General features: G+C 36.6%; 1 protein-coding gene across 2 annotated transcripts in view; it reads left to right on the plus strand.

Annotated features, from left to right (window-relative positions):
- The window catches only part of HIBADH (3-hydroxyisobutyrate dehydrogenase), a 119,948-nt gene that overhangs the window by 3,256 nt on the left and 97,245 nt on the right, over positions 1–19,447 (plus strand). For both annotated transcript variants that reach the window (XM_017648991.3, XM_017648990.3), the window contains exon 2: positions 12,479–12,639. In XM_017648991.3, the coding sequence (XP_017504480.3) occupies positions 12,493–12,639 (147 nt within the window). In that variant the 5' untranslated portion in view covers positions 12,479–12,492. The remainder of the gene's footprint in view (positions 1–12,478; positions 12,640–19,447) is intronic.

Below are 19,447 nucleotides of genomic sequence, written 5' to 3' on the forward strand. Positions count from 1 at the left end.
TGAGGTGTTTGAGCTCTTTGTATATTTTGGATGTCAACCCTTTATCAGATCTGTCATTTATGAATATATCTCCCATACTGTAGGATGCCTTTTTGTTCTATTGATGCTGTCCTTTGCTGTACAGAAGCTTTTCAGCTTGATATAGTGCCACCTGTTCATTTTTGCTTTTTGTTTCCCTTGCCCGGGGAGATATGTTCATGAAGAAGTCACTCATGTTTATGTCCATGAGATTTTTGCCTATGTTTTTTTCTAAGAGTTTTATGGTTTCATGACTTACATTCAGGTCTTTGATCCATTTCGAATTTACTTTTGTGTATGGGGTTTGACAGTGATCCCGTTTCATTCTCTTACATGCAGCTGTCCAGTTTTGCCAGCACCATCTGTTGAAGAGACTGTCATTTCCCCATTGTATGTCCATGGCTCCCTTATCATATATTAATTGACCATGTATGTTTGGGTTAATGTTTGGAGTCTCTATTCTGTTCCACTGGTCTGTGGCTCTGTTCTTGTGCCAGTACCAAATTGTCTTGATTACTGTGGCTTTGTAGTAGAGCTTGAAGTTGGGGAGTGACATCCCCCCCACTTTATTCTTCCTTCTCAGGATTGCTTTGGCTATTCGTGGTTCCAAATGAATTTTTGAACTATTTGTTCCAGTTCATTGAAGAATGCTGTTGATAATTTGATAGGGATTGCATTGAATCTGTAGATTGCTTTGGGCAGGATGGCCATTTTGACAATATTAATTCTTCCTAGCCAAGAGCCTAGGTTGAGTTTCCATTTGCTAGTGTCCTCTTTAATTTCTCTTAAGAGTGTCTTATACTTTTCAGGGTATAGGTTTTTCACTTCCTTGGTTTGGTTTATTCCTAGGCATTTTATTCTTTTTGATGCAATTGCAAATGGAATTGTTTTCCTGATTTCTCTTTCTGTTAGTTATTGTTAGTGTATAGGAAGCCACAGATTTCTGTGCATTAATTTTGCCTCCTACAACTTTACTCTATTCCGATATCAGTTCTAGTAGTTTTGGAGTGGAGTCTTTAGGGTTTTTTATGTACAATATCATGTCATCTGCAAATAGTGACAGTTTGACTTCTTCTTTACCAATCTGGATTCCTTGTATTTCTTTCTTTTGTCTAATTGCCATGGCTAGGACCTCCAGTACTATGTTAAATAACAGTGGGGAGAGTGGGCATCCCTGTCTTGTTCCTGATCTCAGAGGAAAACCTTTCAGCCTCTCGCTGTTCAGTATGATGTTGGCTGTGGGTTTATCATATATGGCCTTTATTATGTTGAGGTACTTGCCCTCTGCCCATTTTGTTGAGAGTTTTTATCATGAATGGATGTTGAATCTTGTCGTATGCTTTTTCAGCATCTATGGAGATGATCATGTGGTTTTTGTCCTTTTTATTTATGTGTTGGATGATGTTGATGGATTTTCGAATGTTGTACCATCCTTGCATCCCTGGGGTGAATCCCACTTGGTCATGGTGTTTGATCCTTTGATATATTTTTGAATTTGGTTTGCTAATATTTTGTTGAGTATTTTTACATCTACATTCATCAGGGATATTGGTCTGTAGTTTTCTTTTTTGGTGGGGTCTTTGTCTGGTTTTGGTATTAGGATGATGTTGGCTTCATAGAATGAGTTTGGGAGTGTTCCCTCCTCTTCTATTTTTTGGAAAACTTTAAGGAGAATGGGTATTATATCTTCTCTGGATGTCTGATAAAATTCTGACGTAAATCCATCTGACCCAGGGGTTTTGTTCTTGGGTAGTTTTTTGACTACTGATTCAATTTCATTGCTGGTCATTGGTCTGTTTAGATTTTCTGTTTCTTTCTGGGTCAGTCTTGGAAGGTTGTATTTTTCTAGGAAGTTGTCCATTTCTCCTAGGTTTTCCAACTTGTTAGCATATAGGTATTCATAGTATTCTCTAATAATTCTTTGTATTTCTGTGGGGTCCGTCGTGACTTTTCCTTTCTCCTTTCTGATTCTGTTGATGTGTGTTGACTCTCTTTTTCTCTTAATAAGCCTGGCTAGGGGCTTATCTATTTTGTTTATTTTCTCGAAGAACCAGCTCTTGGTTTCATTGATTTTTTTTCTATTGTTTTATTCTCAATTTTATTTATTTCTTCTCTGATCTTTATTATTCCCCTCCTTCTGCTGACCTTAGGCCTCATTTGTTCTTCTTTTTCCAATTTCTATAGTTGTGACATTAGACTATTCATTTGGGATTGTTCTTCCTTCTTTAAATAATGCCTGGATTGCTATATACTTTCCTCTTAAGACTGCTTTTGCTGCGTCCCACAGAAGTTGGGGCTTTCTGTTGTTGTCATTTGTTTCCATATATTGCTGGATCTCCATTTTAATTTGGTTGTTGATCCATTGATTATTTAGGAGCATGTTGTTAAGCCTCCATGTGTTTGTGAGCCTTTTTGCTTTCTTGGTACAATTTATTTCTAGTTTTACACCTTTGTGATCTGAAAAGTTGGTTGGTAGGATTTCAGTCTTTGGAATATACTGAGGCTTTTTTGTGGCCTAGTATGTGGTCTATTCTGGAGAATGTTCCATGTACACTTGAGAAGAATGTGTATCCTGTTGCTTTTGGATGTAGAGTTCTATAGATGTCTATTAGGTCCATCTGTTCTACTGTGTTGTTCAGTGCCTCTGTGTCCTTACTTATTTTCTGTCTGGTGGATTTATCCTTTGGAGTGAGTGGTGTGTTGAAGTGTCCTAAAATGAATGCATTGCATTTTATTTCCTCCTTTAGTTCTGTTAGTATTGGTTTCACATATGCTAGTGCTCCTGTGCTGGGTGCATATATATTTATAATGGTTATATCCTCTTGTTGGACTGAGTGCTGTGTTCTCGTAGGTATAGATGTAGTCTGGCTGTTGTCCTGTGTGTTCTGGTCTCTCTTTAAGGGGTAGTTGTATTTTCAAAAATATATATTGTTTTGGGAGTAGATTTCCACTGCTCTACTCACACCACCATCTTGGCTCCACCCCCCCGGTTAATATACAATCTTATATTGATTTCAAGTATACAACACAGTCGTTCAACAGTTACCCATATTATTAAATCCTTATCCCCACCAGTGCGGTTACTGCCTCTCAACATAGGAAGATGGTGCAAAATCATTGACTGTATTCTTCATGGTGTACTACCATCCCCATGACCAATTTATGATTATTTTTGCGCCCCTTTATTCCCCTCACTCCACCCACCCACCTTAGCCCCTCCCCCATGGTGAACCAGCAGTCACTTCTCAGTGTCTATGCATCTACTGCTATTTTGCTCGTTTTGTTTTGTTTTTGGAAATATGATTTGTATCAGATCATCTTAAAGTGACCAACTGAGCAAAGGCGGAAGGGGAATATTAACCAGCATCATGTACAGAAATGGGAATAAAAAGTTTTTTATTATTGGTCCTTTTTGTGTATATTGTATGTACTTTACTAAAAGCAATGCTCAGCATAAATAAAACATATAATTGCATTTTCCCCCCTTTATATTAGTTTTGGAGGTTGTACTTGACACTCTAAAAAACTGCATATAGCCCTAGTATCAAGAGCTGACCTTCAACTTGTGGAATTGCATAGAATATTTATTTCTAAAATGACTTGAACCAAACCATAAAAGGACTTTTTAGAGTAAGTCACCAGCCTTACTTTAGTAACTCTTATTAAAGCAAATGGAGTGCTTATAATAGTACACAGTAAACTAGGACATGACATTCTATATACAATATAATCTCATAATAAACTCAGACTGGAAGGGCTATGCAAAATCCTGATTATTTTTGTACAGTGAGATTAATTTTTTCCTTTACAACTTTATATGTTTTCAAATTTTCCAGTTTTCTGCAATGAAATGCATTGCCTTGATTAGGGAAAAAAAACTTTGGAAATGTAAAATAATTAACCTATTACAAATTTTTGCATTTTGAAACTTAAGAGTAACTTGATTTTTTGGTAGCATTTCATGTTACAATGATATGGATAACTTTGCTCATGTACCATTGGAGAAAGAGGACATGATCTGTAAATTTACATCTATAAATTTAGAAACTCACTTTACTGCATTTTCTTCTAGTTTATTTACGAGTCAACCAGTGTCACCTTTGTATTTGTGTTCTGATTTTCTGTCAGCTTGAATTTAGGTATAGTCTAATTAGTATTTCCACACACTGATGTCTGTAACTTGCTTCAAGGAAGATGTATTATCTAAATTTGGAAGTTTTTAGGCCATGATTCCATTTATAGCCATTTGAATTTCTGCCACTTTGGGAGCCCATGCTTCTATATTGTGCAAGCACTCCTGATGCTTCACCTTAACTAAAAGCTGTCTTTCCTCAGATAGAGGACATTCCCTAAAGTTCTCTGAATTCCTTCTAACACTGGCTCTTCTAACCCGCTAAGCACAAATGGGCATTTGACAAAGGACTGTACCCCAGAGCTACTTCTTAACCATTGAAAGTAAAACTAGCAGATACTTACTGACTGTCATGTCAGGCACTGTTTACAGCTTCACATGTGTTATGTCAAGTAGTCCTTATAATAAATTACCTTCTAAATTAGTGACTTGCTGATAAAACTTAATGTCCAGAGAAATTAAGTAACTAACTTGTTAGTTTAAGGTCATTCATCTAAGAAGTGACCTTGTCTGGACAGGAATCTAGGTTTTCTAATCTCAGAAAAGTTCTTAATTATCACCATCAGTAAATACTCTTTCTCTTTTGACATCATATCTTCTAGTTATACTACCCTTTCTCTAACTTTGCCACAAGCAAAGAAGAAATGAAGAGAACGATTGAGCCCATATCATTAAAGACTTTGTTGTCACTGATGTTCATATTGGCACATCCAGGATATGGGCCTGATTACTTTTGACCTCAGCTAATATCAGTGCTCTACTTAAGCTCTTCTAAGATCTCATTGCTAGGAATTGCTATACTGCCAATATTTCAAAAGCTGAACTAGTCTGCTGGTTAATATAACCCCCTTTGACTCTTGTTCTACTAACCAACATGCTTTTTATCATCATCATTACACCTGGTCATTTGACCCTCTCCTTTCTCCCCAAATACATGGATATGCTTTCCTGCTCCCTCTGTATCCAGCCTTAAAACTTATTTATAGTTAGAAACTTCAGGGCTGCTTTTGACAGCATCCTAGCATTATTTTTTTCTCAACTTTCTGCTCTTATTTTGGGTCTGTCATCTTCCTGGCTGCCACTTTAGTGATACTAAGAGACATGGAAGTTTTCTGATTAGACAGAAATTTTCCATTAATCTCTAGTTCATTCCCTGTTACATATAGAGGTTACCCACAGCATTTCAAGATCTTTTCCTTAGGGCTGCCAGTCTGAGAACCAGTCCTTTGCAGAGAGCTGGCATTGCCATGATTGGTTTAGATAATTTGGAATCTGATCCTAGGTTTGGGAGGAAGGGTATTGAAGAGGCAACCTGTAATGTTTAATGGTTGCTGCAATACAAATTACCTTTGCTGGATCTACTTTATTGCTATTTGCTTTGTAGTTGTTTCAGAACTGACTTACCTCCATATTCCCATTTGATAAAACCTTTCTAGTTATTCATTCTTATAACAAGATGAAACACCCACAGTGTGCCAATTCACTCATTTCATTTTATTAGAAAAATAGTTGTGAAAGTTATATGCACATGGTAAAAACTCAAAAAGTTGTAAAAGAAAAAGTATCTTTTCTCTAACTGACCCATCAGACCAGATGTAACTACTGTTTCTTATGTATCATTCTAGGAATTTGGATAAATTTATTGTGCATACTTTTTTCTCCTCATATGTTATTGTGTGTAATGCTTTGCATCTTGCCTTTTTTCACTTAATAATTTATCCTGGAGATTTTTTTCTTTATACTTCTACACAGATGTAACAATTCTTTTGAACATCTGTATAATATTTTTCATCATACTGATTTCCTGTGAACTATCAAGTTAACATATATTTAGTTATTAAAAGTTAAGTGCCTTGTTAATGTTGTTTTAGTTATTTGCGATTGTTCTGCTGTTACAAACAGTGCTATAAAAAACTATATTTTTGTATTATTGAGAGTTTATATGTAGTAGGGGTTGGCAAACTATGGCCCATAGCTGGGCATCTGTTTTTTTTTTTTGAGAGGGCATCTCTCATATTTATTGATCAAATGGTTGTTAACAACAATAAAATTCAGTATAGGGGGGATCAATGCTCAATGTACAATCATTAATCCATCTCAGGTCTAATTCTCATCAGTCTCCAATCTTCTGAAGCATAATGAACAAGTTCTTACATGGTGAATGAATTCTTACATAGTGAATAAATTCTTACATGGTGAACAGTACAAGGGCATTCATCACAGAAACTTTCGGTTTTGATCACTCATTATGACCTATAAACAATCAGGTCAAATATGAATATTCGTTTGATTTTTGTACTTGATTTATATGTTGATCCCACATTTCTCCCTTTATTAAGTATTAATTCAAGCTAGACAAGGGCGACAAAACATCCACGGATGCAGAAGATTTCTCTCAAAACAGGGGGGGGGTAGAGGTTCTAAGCCTCACCTCTGTTGATCCCCAATTTCTCACCTGATGGCTCCCCCTGCGACTGTGCCTGTCTTAGGTTGTTCCTCCCTTGAGGAATCTTACCCATCTCTGGCTAACCAGTCATCTTCCGGGGCCATACAGGGAAATGTAAAGTTGGTAAGTGAGAGAGAAGCAATATTATTTGAAAAGGTTAGCTTTTTACTTCTTTACAGATTTACGGGCATCTGTTTTTGTAAATAAAATTATATTGAAAGAAAAGCACAATCATTTGTATATCTATTGTCTGTGACTGCTTTAAAAATAGAGTGGATAAGTTGAATTGTGACCAGCCTCATAGCTCACAGAGCTGAAAATATTTACTACCTGACCCTTTAAGAGAAAGTGTGCTGACCCCTAAATTTTTTCCTTTTTATTATGAGAAGTTTCGAACATAAAATATTGAAAAAATGATACCGTGAACATCTATGTACTCTCTGCCAAGAGTCAACACTTGTTAACATTTTGCAACATTTGCTTTATTTCTTTACAATTATATTCATATCCCTCTTGTATCATTTGAAAGTAAAATGCAGACAGTGTGACACTTCAACCTTAAATAATTCAGGGTGAATCTCCGAAGAATAAGGATTCCTAGACCTGGAATTACTGGATCAAAGAGTATGCACATTTCAAATTTAAATTTTATAATAAAATTCAAATGTAGAGCATTTTTTTCAAATTGCCATCCAAAAGGTTGGCCTAATACATAATTTTACAGTGTAGAAGAATATGTATTTTCATCAGTCCTCCCTTGTCAGTACTGAGTTTTATCAAAGATGCAAATTTGTCCATCTGGTAAGAATAGTATTGCTTTGTTTTGCACTATTATAATTACGACAAGTTGAGTATGTTTTTCAAAGTTTTTTTTTGTTATTTACGTATGTTCTGTTAACTGACATTTTGTGATTTATGCCTACTTAAAAAAAACCGGATTATTCATATTTTTCTTTCAGATTTTAGAGTCAATTGCATATGAAGTAGAGTAGCCCTATTTCTATCATGTATTGCAAGTATTTTTCCTGGTTACTTATTTTTTTATAATGTTTGTGATATTTTTCCATATACATAGGCTAAATTTTTTCCTTTTTATTATGAGAAGTTTCGAACATAAAATGTTGAAAAAATGATACAGTGAACATCTATGTACTCTTTGCCAAGAGTCAACAATTGTTAACATTTTGCAACGTTTGCTTTCTTTCTTTACAATTATATTCATATCCTGCTTGTATCATTTGAAAGTAAAATGCAGACAGTGTGACACTTAAGCCTTAAATAATTCAGGGTGAATCTCCTAAGAGTAAGGATGGTTTCCTGTATAATCAAACAGCCATTACCTAATTAGCAATTCAGTGGTATCATATAATATACAGTTGATATTTAAAATTCCAGTTTTCTTAAGAATGTCTCTTACAGCCTTTTCTCTTTTTTTTCCAAATCAAGATCTATTCAGACGGCACACATTGCAAGTGGTTGATATGTAATTTTAGTATCTTTTAATTGAGAACTGTCTTCTCTTGTTTGTTCTATAAGCATGCTGACTTTAAAAACAGCTTTCTTGCACTATAGTTGACTTAAAATTAACTGTACATATTTAAAGTTTACAATATGATGAGTTTTGATATATGTGTGAAACCATTACCACAATCAAGATAGTGAACATATCTGTCACTGCCCCCTCCCCAGATTTCTGCATGCTTCACATACACAAATATTTTCAGTTATGTATTTTCACTCCATATAGATTCCTAGCACAACAGTTGTTTTTGTTTCAGGACTTTAAAAGATGATGCTCTGCTGTTTTCTCAGTTGGCTTATTTCTGATAAGAAATCTGCCTTTGTCCTTATCTTTGTACCTCTGTACATAATGGCTTTTTCCCTCTAGCTGTGTTTGGGCATTTTGATAATGTCTTGGTGCAGTTTTCTTCATGTCTTTTGTGTTGGGGTTTATTGAGCTTCTTGGATGTATGGGGTTTACAATATTCATCAGATTTGGAAATTTTTGGTCATTAGTTCTTCACAAATTTTTTCTATCCTACCTCTCCTCTTCATTTGAGGTATCCATTTACATGTGTATTTGGCTGGCTGAAGCTGACTCAGGTCACCAATGTTCTTACAATTTTTTAAATCATTTTTCCTCTGTGTTTTTGTTTTGGGTAGTTTTCTGTTGCTATGTCTTCAAGGACACTGATCTTTTCTTCTGTAATATCAATTCTATTTTTAATCCAATGTAATTTTCCTTTTCCACATTATGGTTTTCATTTTATAAAATCCAATTTGCATCTTCTTTATATCTTCTGTATCTCTACGTTTGGAACAACATATGGACTACAGTTATAATTAATCACTTTTAATATGTGTCAGTTCAGGGTTGATGTCTTCTTTTTGACTTCTAAATGTTGACATTTCCTTGGGCTTTGTTCTTCAACCTCTGAAGTCTCATTTGGTGATTTTATTAACTCCCACAATTTCAATTCTCTTCCTAAAATAGTTGCCGAATATGTCTTTCTTTCTCATTCTGTTTCTGAGATGATCGTAATTGGTTGTAGTGTTTCTAATAGTTGGTGGGACATCTTTCAGCTCATTGACAGCTTGCAGTTACCCTGTTTAAAACTGAGTCAGCTCTCTTTGATTTCTCCACTGTGTTTATTAATATCTGTTTTCTTGCTGTCATCTTTGCCCTTATATTAGCCCATACTCCAATCTATTGCTATGTCCTTTTACTTCTGTCTTTGAAATATTTTTCATATCTGCCTTTCATATGGCCACCATCCTTTATTAACTGACTGAAGTTAGATGGACTGAATGTTTGTGTCCTCCCCACACAATTGCTGAAACCCTAATCCCCCATGGAATGGTTTGAGGAGGTGGGGCATTTGGAAGTAATTAGGTTATGAGGGCAGTGCCCTCACAAATGGGATTAGTGTCCTTCTAAAAAGAGACAGGAGAGCTTGTCTTCTCTGCTCTCTGCCAAGTAAAGTTACAACAACAAGATGGCCACCTACAAATCAGGAAGTGGGCTGTCACCAGATGCTGAGTCTGCTGCCACCTTGATCTTGGACTTCCCAGCCCCCAGAACTGTGAGAAATAAGTGTGTTTGTTGTTTAAGCCACCCAGCGTATGGTGTATTTGTTGTAACAGCTGACTGACTAAGGCAGAGCCAGAGTATTGCCGGTAACTTTATATTGACCTCCTGGCTTTCCTATGACCTTCTTCTAGTTCACGCATTGCACATTGTTGCCGCATTTCAGTTCCTAAAGGATAGATCATATTGTGTTCTTTCTTTTGCCTAAACGTTTCAGTAACTGTCTTAGTCCATTTGGGCTGCTATAACAAAATACCATAGACTGGTGTCTTATAAACAATGAAAATTTATTTCCCATAGCTCTGGAGGCTCGGAAGTACAAGATCAAGGTGCCAGCAGATTTGGTGTCTGGTGAGGGCCCACTTGGTTCAAAGAACCATCTTTTCACTGTGTCATCACATGGCGGAAGGAGATGAGGGATCTCTCTGGGGTCTCTTTTGTAAGGGCGCCAGTCTCATATGTGAGGGTTCTGCCCTCATGGCCTTAACGCCCTACCATCAAATACCCTTACATTGGGGATTGTTTCAATGTAGGAATTTTGAGGGGACACAAACATTCAGTCTGTGGTGCTACATCTTGCTTATAAAATATAGTCAACTTGTTCGGCATGCTTCCCAGCCTTTCATGTTATGGTTGTGTTGTTTCTTTCCATCTTAATTCTTGCTGTTTTGTGTGTGCATCCTCTGGGACGAATGGAAGGCAGTGTTGTACAGTGGTTAAAAGTAAAGAACCTAGAGTCAACTTGGCTGGATTTGAATCTTGGCATTATAACTTAATCAGGTCTTAGCTATTTTATTTAAACCCACTGTCAGGAATCTCAGCTAAAAGAGACTTAATGATACAATAAGATGACAGTATTATTTATAAAGTGATTATTACAGTGTCTGACATATAGTAAAATTGCCACAAGTACTGACTTTTATTACTATTACCCATTTTTGCCTTGCTTTCCTATTTCCTTGCATATACTCAATGTTACTTTTCTATGTGGAGTTCCATTTTCTACTTCCCTTTCTATTTGAAATCCTACCATTCTTAGAAGCCTCAGGTCAAATGTTACTTTCGTAAAGTCCCCAAACCAGATGAATTTTCTTTTTTGTCACCATTGTTTTTATACTTTAACTTTCTTGTATTAATGTTTGTGTACATACTTTATTTCCTCTTGGATTTTAAGCCTGGTGACAGCAAAGACTCTGTCATTGTGTTGTCTGTAGCATCTGGCACAGTACATGTGACAGTTGCTTCATATTTGTGATGTGTATGAATAAACTGTAGTTCTACCTTGCTTGTATTTATCAAGTATTTGATCTAGAGTGAGTTATCTGTTACTAACTATCTTTTAATCACAATCTCCCTAGTTTCTAATATTTTCAGTTGAATTACACCTTTCCAAACTTAACACAGTAGTTGGCATACTAGTTATTAGCATTAATTAGAGTTCTCTGAAAGTATACTCCTCATTCTGTTTAATATCAAAATAAGATTTCAGTTAGGTGTTGTTTCTCTGCCATTGAACCCCCAGTGGGCCAGAAAGTCAGACACAGGACTCCTGTTATACCAAGTGTGCTAAACCCTGGTTAGATGATGTTGCACATGACACCTGTAGTTAATGGAAATCATAGAGAAAATAAAGTTAAAAAGAATTACATATGCTTCTAACACAAGAAGACCTCTATTTCTTAAGCATTAGAACTTAAAATAATTTGCTTTTAGGAAATCTTACTGCATTTAGATTTATTCTAATCTAAAGGAGGGGCAGGGATCCATCAGTTGAGAGGACCTGAAACTTGAAAGGGAGACTGTGATTAGCTGATGCATTAGTTTTAAAACTGGAAACCTTGAAAGAAAAAGGAAACCTAGAGCCAGGAAATAATAATAGAAATGGTAAGTGGAGTTAATTCCTCTTTCTTCTCTCACTAGACTGGGAGCTTTTTGAGGGCAAGGGCCATATCTTCTTGTGTACTTTCTATAATAGTACTTCATGCAGTAAATATTTGTTGAGTGGAGTTCTAATAGAATCAGAGACATAGTGTATGGTGATGCAAAGCCTCTCTGCTGTGTTGCAGAAAGCATTACTTTGAATTGTGTGCCCCATTTTGATTTCAAAAGGCCTTAAAAAATTTGCACATAACTTTGTAAGAACTTTTTTTCTATAAAGTGAAATTCCTCTTCTCTGAAAGTGCATGGAGTTGTTCGCCCAATGTCCTAACTATTACCCTTGACATTTAAAGCCCATGAAAGTGTTCCCTCTGCCCCACCTCCTAGGACCCCATTTATAAACTGGTGACTTTTGGTTGAAATACATTCTCCTGGGCTTAACATTTTCTTAGGATTGTTTTTTGTACCATAGGAGGTGATGGTTTCTACAATAAACTTTTCTACTCTTGGACCTTATCCAAGATAGATGTTATACTGAATATATACAATTTTTTATACACATTACAAAAGGAGATAATATAGATGAGTAGTCTAGAATACCTTACGTAATAGATAAAGTACATAATATATATTTTATAAATGATAAAAATTTAAAGTTTATTATTAAAAATGGTAAAGGAAGGGATATTATAGAGGTAGGAAACAGAAGAGATTGTTTTTGTATGACTGTTCCCTGGAGAATTAAATAATTAGAGATTAGCCTGCCTGTACACAGTTGATATCATTAGTTTAAAACTAATCTTTTAAAAGTACTTTATTAATAGAAAACGTGTAAATAAAAATTGACTTATTAATAATGAATGTTTATAATAAAAAATGTTATGTGCCCCTATTGAAAGTAATATATTGAAATCAGTGTGTTCTAGGTCAATGGCTTCTAAGACTCCAGTTGGATTCATTGGACTGGGCAACATGGGAAATCCAATGGCAAAAAATCTCATGAAACATGGCTATCCACTCATTATTTATGATGTGTTCCCTGATGCATGCAAAGAGTTTCAAGATGCAGGTGAACAGGTAAGTCTTTTCTTTAAATTTGTTTTGATATTGATGTTTAACAATGAATATACATTCAAGTCTGACAGCTTCTTAGAAAGAAGTATACCTGATGGGATTGTAAACTGAATTTGTTAATTTTATTTCTCTCTCTCTCTCCAATTATAAGTAAATAAATGTATTAGAGAATCTGGGAAAGGTAGCCTTTATCATCTTCAGGGATGATAAGCAATTCAAGTTGATACTCAGTCTGGGATGCATTGTATTTTTAGCAGATAGATATTACTTTGGGGATAACATATCTGTTTGATATTGGCACTTTACAGTGGTTTATATATTTGTAACAGTGGTACTTAATCTCTAAACAGAGGAAATATCTTCCATTAAATACAAAATTTAATCGAAGTTATAATAATATACTCCTTTGGCATTTTGGAGAATAATATGGTACTTGGTCTCTAAACAGAAGAAATATCTTCAATTAAATACAGAAGTTAATCAAAGTTATAATAATATATTCCTCTGGCATTTTGGAGAATAATGTTCCAGAAATTTACACATACTTTGTGTATGTGTGTATGAAAAATCATAGGCATTTCTCCTTCTCCAAATTGGAGACAGATTTAACCTGGACTGGCAAAGCAAAAGCTTAGGTCCTTTCACATTGTTACTGATGCCATCACTCATCCCTCTATGCCTATAGCCCTTACAGTTGGTCTGTGGAGAACTGAAGTGATCACCACTTCTTTGTGAATCTCTTTTCTGCTTTTTCCCAGATTTCGAGAGCTCTCTGATGCTCTGTCTGAATTTCCTTATTCTCTGAAGTTGCCCTTTTACCTCCATTGCTAAACAAAATTCTTATTTTTTTAGAGTTGCTGATTTCAGGTAGGTATGAAGGAAGGTTACTTTAAGAATAAGACTTATCTTTGAATACAGGATATATTTTCATTTTAAAAAGGAAAGAAAGACCCCACCAAAAAAGAAAATTACAGACCAATATCCCTGATGAACATAGATGCAAAAATACTCAACAAAATATTAGCAAACCAAATTCAAAAATACTTCAAGATGATCATACACCATGACCAAGTGGGATTCATCCCAGGGATGCAAGGATGGTACAACATTCGAAAATCCAGCAACATCATCTACCGCATACACAAAAAGGACAAAATCACATGAACATCTCCATAGATGCTGAAAAGGCATTTGACAAAATTCAACATCAATTCATGATAAAAACTCTCAACAAAATGGGTATAGAGGGCAAGTACCTCAACACAATAAAGGTCATATATGATAAACCCACAGGCAACATCATACTGAACAGCGAGAAGCTGAAAGCTTTTCCTCTGAGATCGGGAACAAGACAGGGATGCCCACTCTCCCCATTGTTATTCAACATAGTACTGGAGGTCCTAGCCATGGCAATTAGACAAAAGAAAGAAATACAAGGAATCCAGATTGGTAAAGAAGAAGTCAAACTGTCACTATTTGAAGATGACATGATATTGTACATAAAAAACCCTGAAGACTCCACTCCAAAACTACTAGAACTGATATCGGAATACAGCAAAGTTGCAGGATGCAAAATTAATACACAGAAATCTATGGCTTCCTATACACTAACAATGAACTAACAGAAAGAGAAATCAGGAAAACAATTCCATTCACAATTGCATCAAAAAGAATAAAATACCTAGGAATAAACCAAACTAAGGAAGTGAAAAACCTATACCCTGAAAAGTATAAGACACTCTTAAGAGAAATTAAAGAGGACACTAACAAATGGAAACTCAACCCAGGCTCTTGGCTAGGAAGAATTAATATTGTCAAAATGGCCATCCTGCCCAAAGCAATCTACAGATTCAATGCAATCCCTATCAAATCACCAACAGCATTCTTCAATGAACTGGAACAAATAGTTCAAAAATTCATATGGAACCACCAAAGACCCCGAATAGCCAAAGCAGCCTTGAGAAGGAAGAATAAAGTGAGGGGCATCTTGCTCTCCAACTTCAAGCACTACTACAAAGCCACAGTAATCAAGACAATTTCAAGAACAGAGCCACAGACCAGTGGAACAGAATAGAGACTCCAAACATTAACCCAAACATATATGGTCAATTAATATATGATAAGGGAGCCATGGACATACAATGGGGAAATGACAGTCTCTTCAACAGATGGTGCTGGCAAAACTGGACAGCTGCATGTAAGAGAATGAAACTGGATCATTGTTTAACCCCATACACAAAAGTAAATTCGAAATGGATCAAAGACCTGAATGTAAGTCATGAAACCATAAAACTCCTAGAAAAAACATAGGCAAAAATCTCTTGACATAAACATGAGCGACTTCTTTATGAACATATCTCCCCAGGCAAGGGAAACAAAAGCAAAAATGAACAAGTGGGACTATATCAAACTGAAAAGCCTCTATACAGCAAAGGACACCATCAGTAGAACAAAAAGGCATCCTACAGTATGGGAGAATATATTCATAAAAGACAGATCTGATAAAGGTTGACATCCAAAATATGGATGTCATCCAAAATATGGTTGACATCCAAAATATGGATGGCCCACGCACCTCAAGAAACAAAAAGCAAATAATCCAATTAAAAAATGGGCAGAGTTGCTGAACAGAGAGTTCTCCAAAGAAGAAATTCAGATGGCCAACAGACACATGAAAAGATGCTCCACATCACTAATTATCAGAGAAATGCAAATTAAAACTACAATGAGGTATCACCTCACACCAGTAAGGATAGCTGCCATCCAAAAGACAAACAACAACAAATGTTGGCGAGGCTGTGGAGAAAGGGGAACCCTCCTACACTGCTGGTGGGAATGTAAATTAGTTCAACCATTGTGGAAAGCAGTATGGAGGTTCATCAAAATGCTCAAAACAGACCTACCATTTGACCCAGGAATTCCACTCCTAGGAATTTACCCTAAGAACGCAGCAATCAAGTTTGAGAAAGACAGATGCACCCCTATGTTTATCGCAGCACTATTTACAATAGCCAAGAATTGGAAGCAACCTAAATGTCCATCGGTAGATGAATGGATAAAGAAGATGTGGTACATATACACAATGGAATACTACTCAGCCATAAGAAGTAGAAAAATCCAACCATTTGCAGCAACATGGATGGAGGTGGAGAGTATTATGCTCAGTGAAATAAGCCAAGCGGAGAAAGAGAAATACCAAATGATTTCACTCATCTGAGGAGTATAGGAACAAAGGAATAACTGAAGGAACAAAACAGCAGCGGAATTACAGAACCCAAACATGGACTAACAGGTACCAAAGGGAAAGGAACTGGGGAGGATGGGTGGGCAGGGAGGGATAAGGGTGGGGGGGAAGAAGGGGGGTATTAAGATTAGCATGCATGTGGGGGAGGGAGAAAGGGGAGGGTGGGCTGCACAATGCACAGAGGACAAGTAGTGACTCTACAACATTTTGCTAAGCTGATGGACAGTAACCGTAATGTGGTTGTTAGGGGGGACCTGATATAGGGGAGAGCATAGTAAACATAGTATTCTTCATGTAAGTGTAGATTAAAAATTAAAAAAAAGAAAGAAAGAAAGAAAGAAAGAAAGAAAAGGGGGATTACTCCTTGATAGAATAAAACTATTGGTAAATCAAAGATCAATGCATGCTTTAAATATCCTTAATGTTGATCACTCAAAGGGTGTCAGATGATCAGCTATGGAGGTACTCTTTTCTGATAATATTCCTTTCTCTTAATAAAAAAAAAAAAAAAAAAGCAGTTCCTGTGTGCTGACCTCCAATGAGTTCTGCACAGTGGTATAGAGGGCATGTCAAAGTGTGGGCAAAGGGTCTGTTTGTTTCTATGCAGGAGATCAAGGCCTAGCTTGGATACCCAGAAAGTGAACTAAGATACGATATGAGGAGGAGCTTCCGGCATCAACACTCTCTGGAGGACTTGTGCCGGGGGATGATCATCAAAAAGCCTCCACAGGGATCCGGACGATGCTGCAGTTGTGGCTGCATCTCCCCCACCGTTTCCTGGACTTGCCATAGGAATGAGGAGGGAGATGTCTAGGCTGGCATGTGCATACAGTGAGACAACGAATTTGACCGGATCTGTACTGTTGGAACTCAACCAGGAGTTGGGAGGGGTGCAAGTTGTAGCACTCCAAAATCTTATGACTATAGACTATCTACGGTTAAAAGAACATATGGGATGTGAACAGATCCCAGAAATGGGCTGCTTTAATTTGTCTGATTTCTCTCAGACTGTTCAAGTACAGTTGGACAATATCCATCATATCATAGACAAATTTTCACAAATGCCTAGGGTGCCTAAATGGTTTTCTTGGCTTCACTGGAGATGGATGGTAATTATAGATTTGCTTTGTTTATGTCACCGTATTCCTATTATGTTAATATGTGTGTGCAAATTAGTTAGTAGTTTAAAACCTATACATACTTAAGGTACTCTACAAGAAGATATGTCAAAGAAATAATCAATCCTCCCATGTTTCCTTCCATATGCTACATCAATAGCTTTTCTTCTTTCTTCCTAATTACAACCCTTAAATAGAATTCGTGCCTCATATCGAATTTACCAAGTATCATAATTCCTCCAGGTGGTAAAGATACCTCGAGACAAGTGCTGGGCATAGAAGCTACAGGGCATAAATCTGCAAAGAAGTAAAAAGCTAACCTTTTCAAACAATATGGCTTCTCTCTCACTTACCAACTTTACATTTCCCTGTATGGCCCCGGAAGATGACTGGTTAGCCAGAGATGGGTAAGATTCCTCAAGGGAGGAACAACCTAAGACAGGCACAGTCGCAGGGGGGCCATCAGGTGAGAAATTGGGGAACAACAGTGGTGAAGCTTAGAACCTCAACCCCCCCTGTTTTGAGAGAAAGCTTCTGCATCCATGGATGTTTTATTGCCCTCGTCTAGCTCGGATTAATACTTAGTCCATAGGCACACACCTGATCATCTGATCATCTACATTTGCCCTCTTACAGCACTAAACTATGTTTTCTACCTTTATCTTGCATCTACCTACCACTTCAGCATTTTATTAAAAATAAAAATAATAATAATAATAAAGGGAGAAATGTGGGATCAACATATAAATCAAGTACAAAAATCAAATGAATATTCATATTTGACCTGATTGTTTATAGGTCATAATGAGTGATCAAAACCGAAAGTTTCTGTGATGAATGCCCTTGTACTGTTCACCATGTAAGAATTTATTCACTATGTAAGAATTCGTTCACCATGTAAGAACTTGTTTGTTATGCTTCAGAAGATTGGAGACTGATGAGAATTTGACTTGAGATGGATTAATGATTGTACATTGAGCATTGACCCCCCCCCATACTGAATTTTATTGTTGTTAACAACCATTTTATCAATAAATATGAGAGATGCCCTCTCAAAAAAAAAAAAAAATGGGCAGAGTTGCTGAATAGAGAGTTCTCCAAAGAAGAAATTCAGATGGCCAACAGACACATGAAAAGATGCTCCACATCGCTAGTCATCAGAGAAATGCAAATTAAAACCATAATGAGATATCACCTCACACCAGTAAGGATCGCCACCATCCAAAAGACAACAACAAATGTTGGTGAGGTTGTGGAGAAAGGGGAACCCTCCTACACTGCTGGTGGGAATGTAAATTAGTTCAACCATTGTGGAAAGCAGTATGGAGGTTCCTAAAAAAACTCAAAATAGAAATACCATTTGACCCAGAAATTCCACTTTAGGAATTTACCCTAAAAATACAGCAGTCCAGTTTGAAAAAGACAGATGCACCCCCATGTTTATCGCAGCACTACTTGCAATAGTCAAGAAATGGAAGCAAGCTAAGTGTCCATCAGTAGATGAATGGATAAAGAAGATGTGGTACATATACGCAATGGAATATTATTCAGCCATAAGAAGAAAACAAATCCTACCATTTGCAACAACATGGATGAAGCTAGAGGGTATTATGCTCAATGAAATAAACCAGGCGGAGAAAGACAAGCACCCAATAATTTCGCTCATATGTGGAATATAAGAACAAAGAAAAAACTGAAGGAACAAAACAGCAGCAGAACCACAGAACCCAAGAATGGACTAACAGTTACCAAAGTGAAAGGGACTAGGGAGGATGGGTGGGAAGGGAGGGATGGTGGGGGGAAGAAAGAGGGCATTACGATTAGCATGTATAATGTGGGGGGAGGCACGGGGAGGGCTGTGCAACACAGTGAAGACAAGTAGTGATTATACAGCATCTTACTATGCTGATGGACAGTGACTGTAATGGGGGTTGTGGGGGGAACTTGGTGAAGGGGGGAACCTAGTAAACATAATGTTTCTCATGTAATTGTAGATTAATGATACCAAAATTTTAAAAAAAGGAAAAGAAAAGCTTAGATTTAGTGAGTGCCTATTGTGTGTCAGGTCTTTCACTAAATATTTGGTATTCACTATCTAATTTTATCTTTGAAGCAGAAGTGTTATCAGGAAATGATTCTTGGAGAAGTTAAATAACATCTCCAAGGTTACACAGTTTGTGAATCGCAAGAGTCAGGATCTGAACAAAAATGATCTTTCTTTGACTTTGGAGCTTTAGCTCTTTTAATTATGTGAAGCATAGTCACTAATTAATGTGAGACAGTTGTGAGTGTGTGTGTGGTATCTCCCTTGATAATTGTGAAATGTACCTGTTATCTGTAACCTAGACTACCCAGAAGTAAAGTGCCTAGATTCCTTTTGGATCCGTAATGTCAAGCCACTGATCATATAACACTCCCTACCTTCTCTGTTTAATGTGTTCTGCACCCA

The sequence above is a fragment of the Manis javanica genome, chromosome 6 (genome assembly GCF_040802235.1).
Source record: "Manis javanica isolate MJ-LG chromosome 6, MJ_LKY, whole genome shotgun sequence".
NCBI lineage: Eukaryota > Metazoa > Chordata > Mammalia > Pholidota > Manidae > Manis > Manis javanica.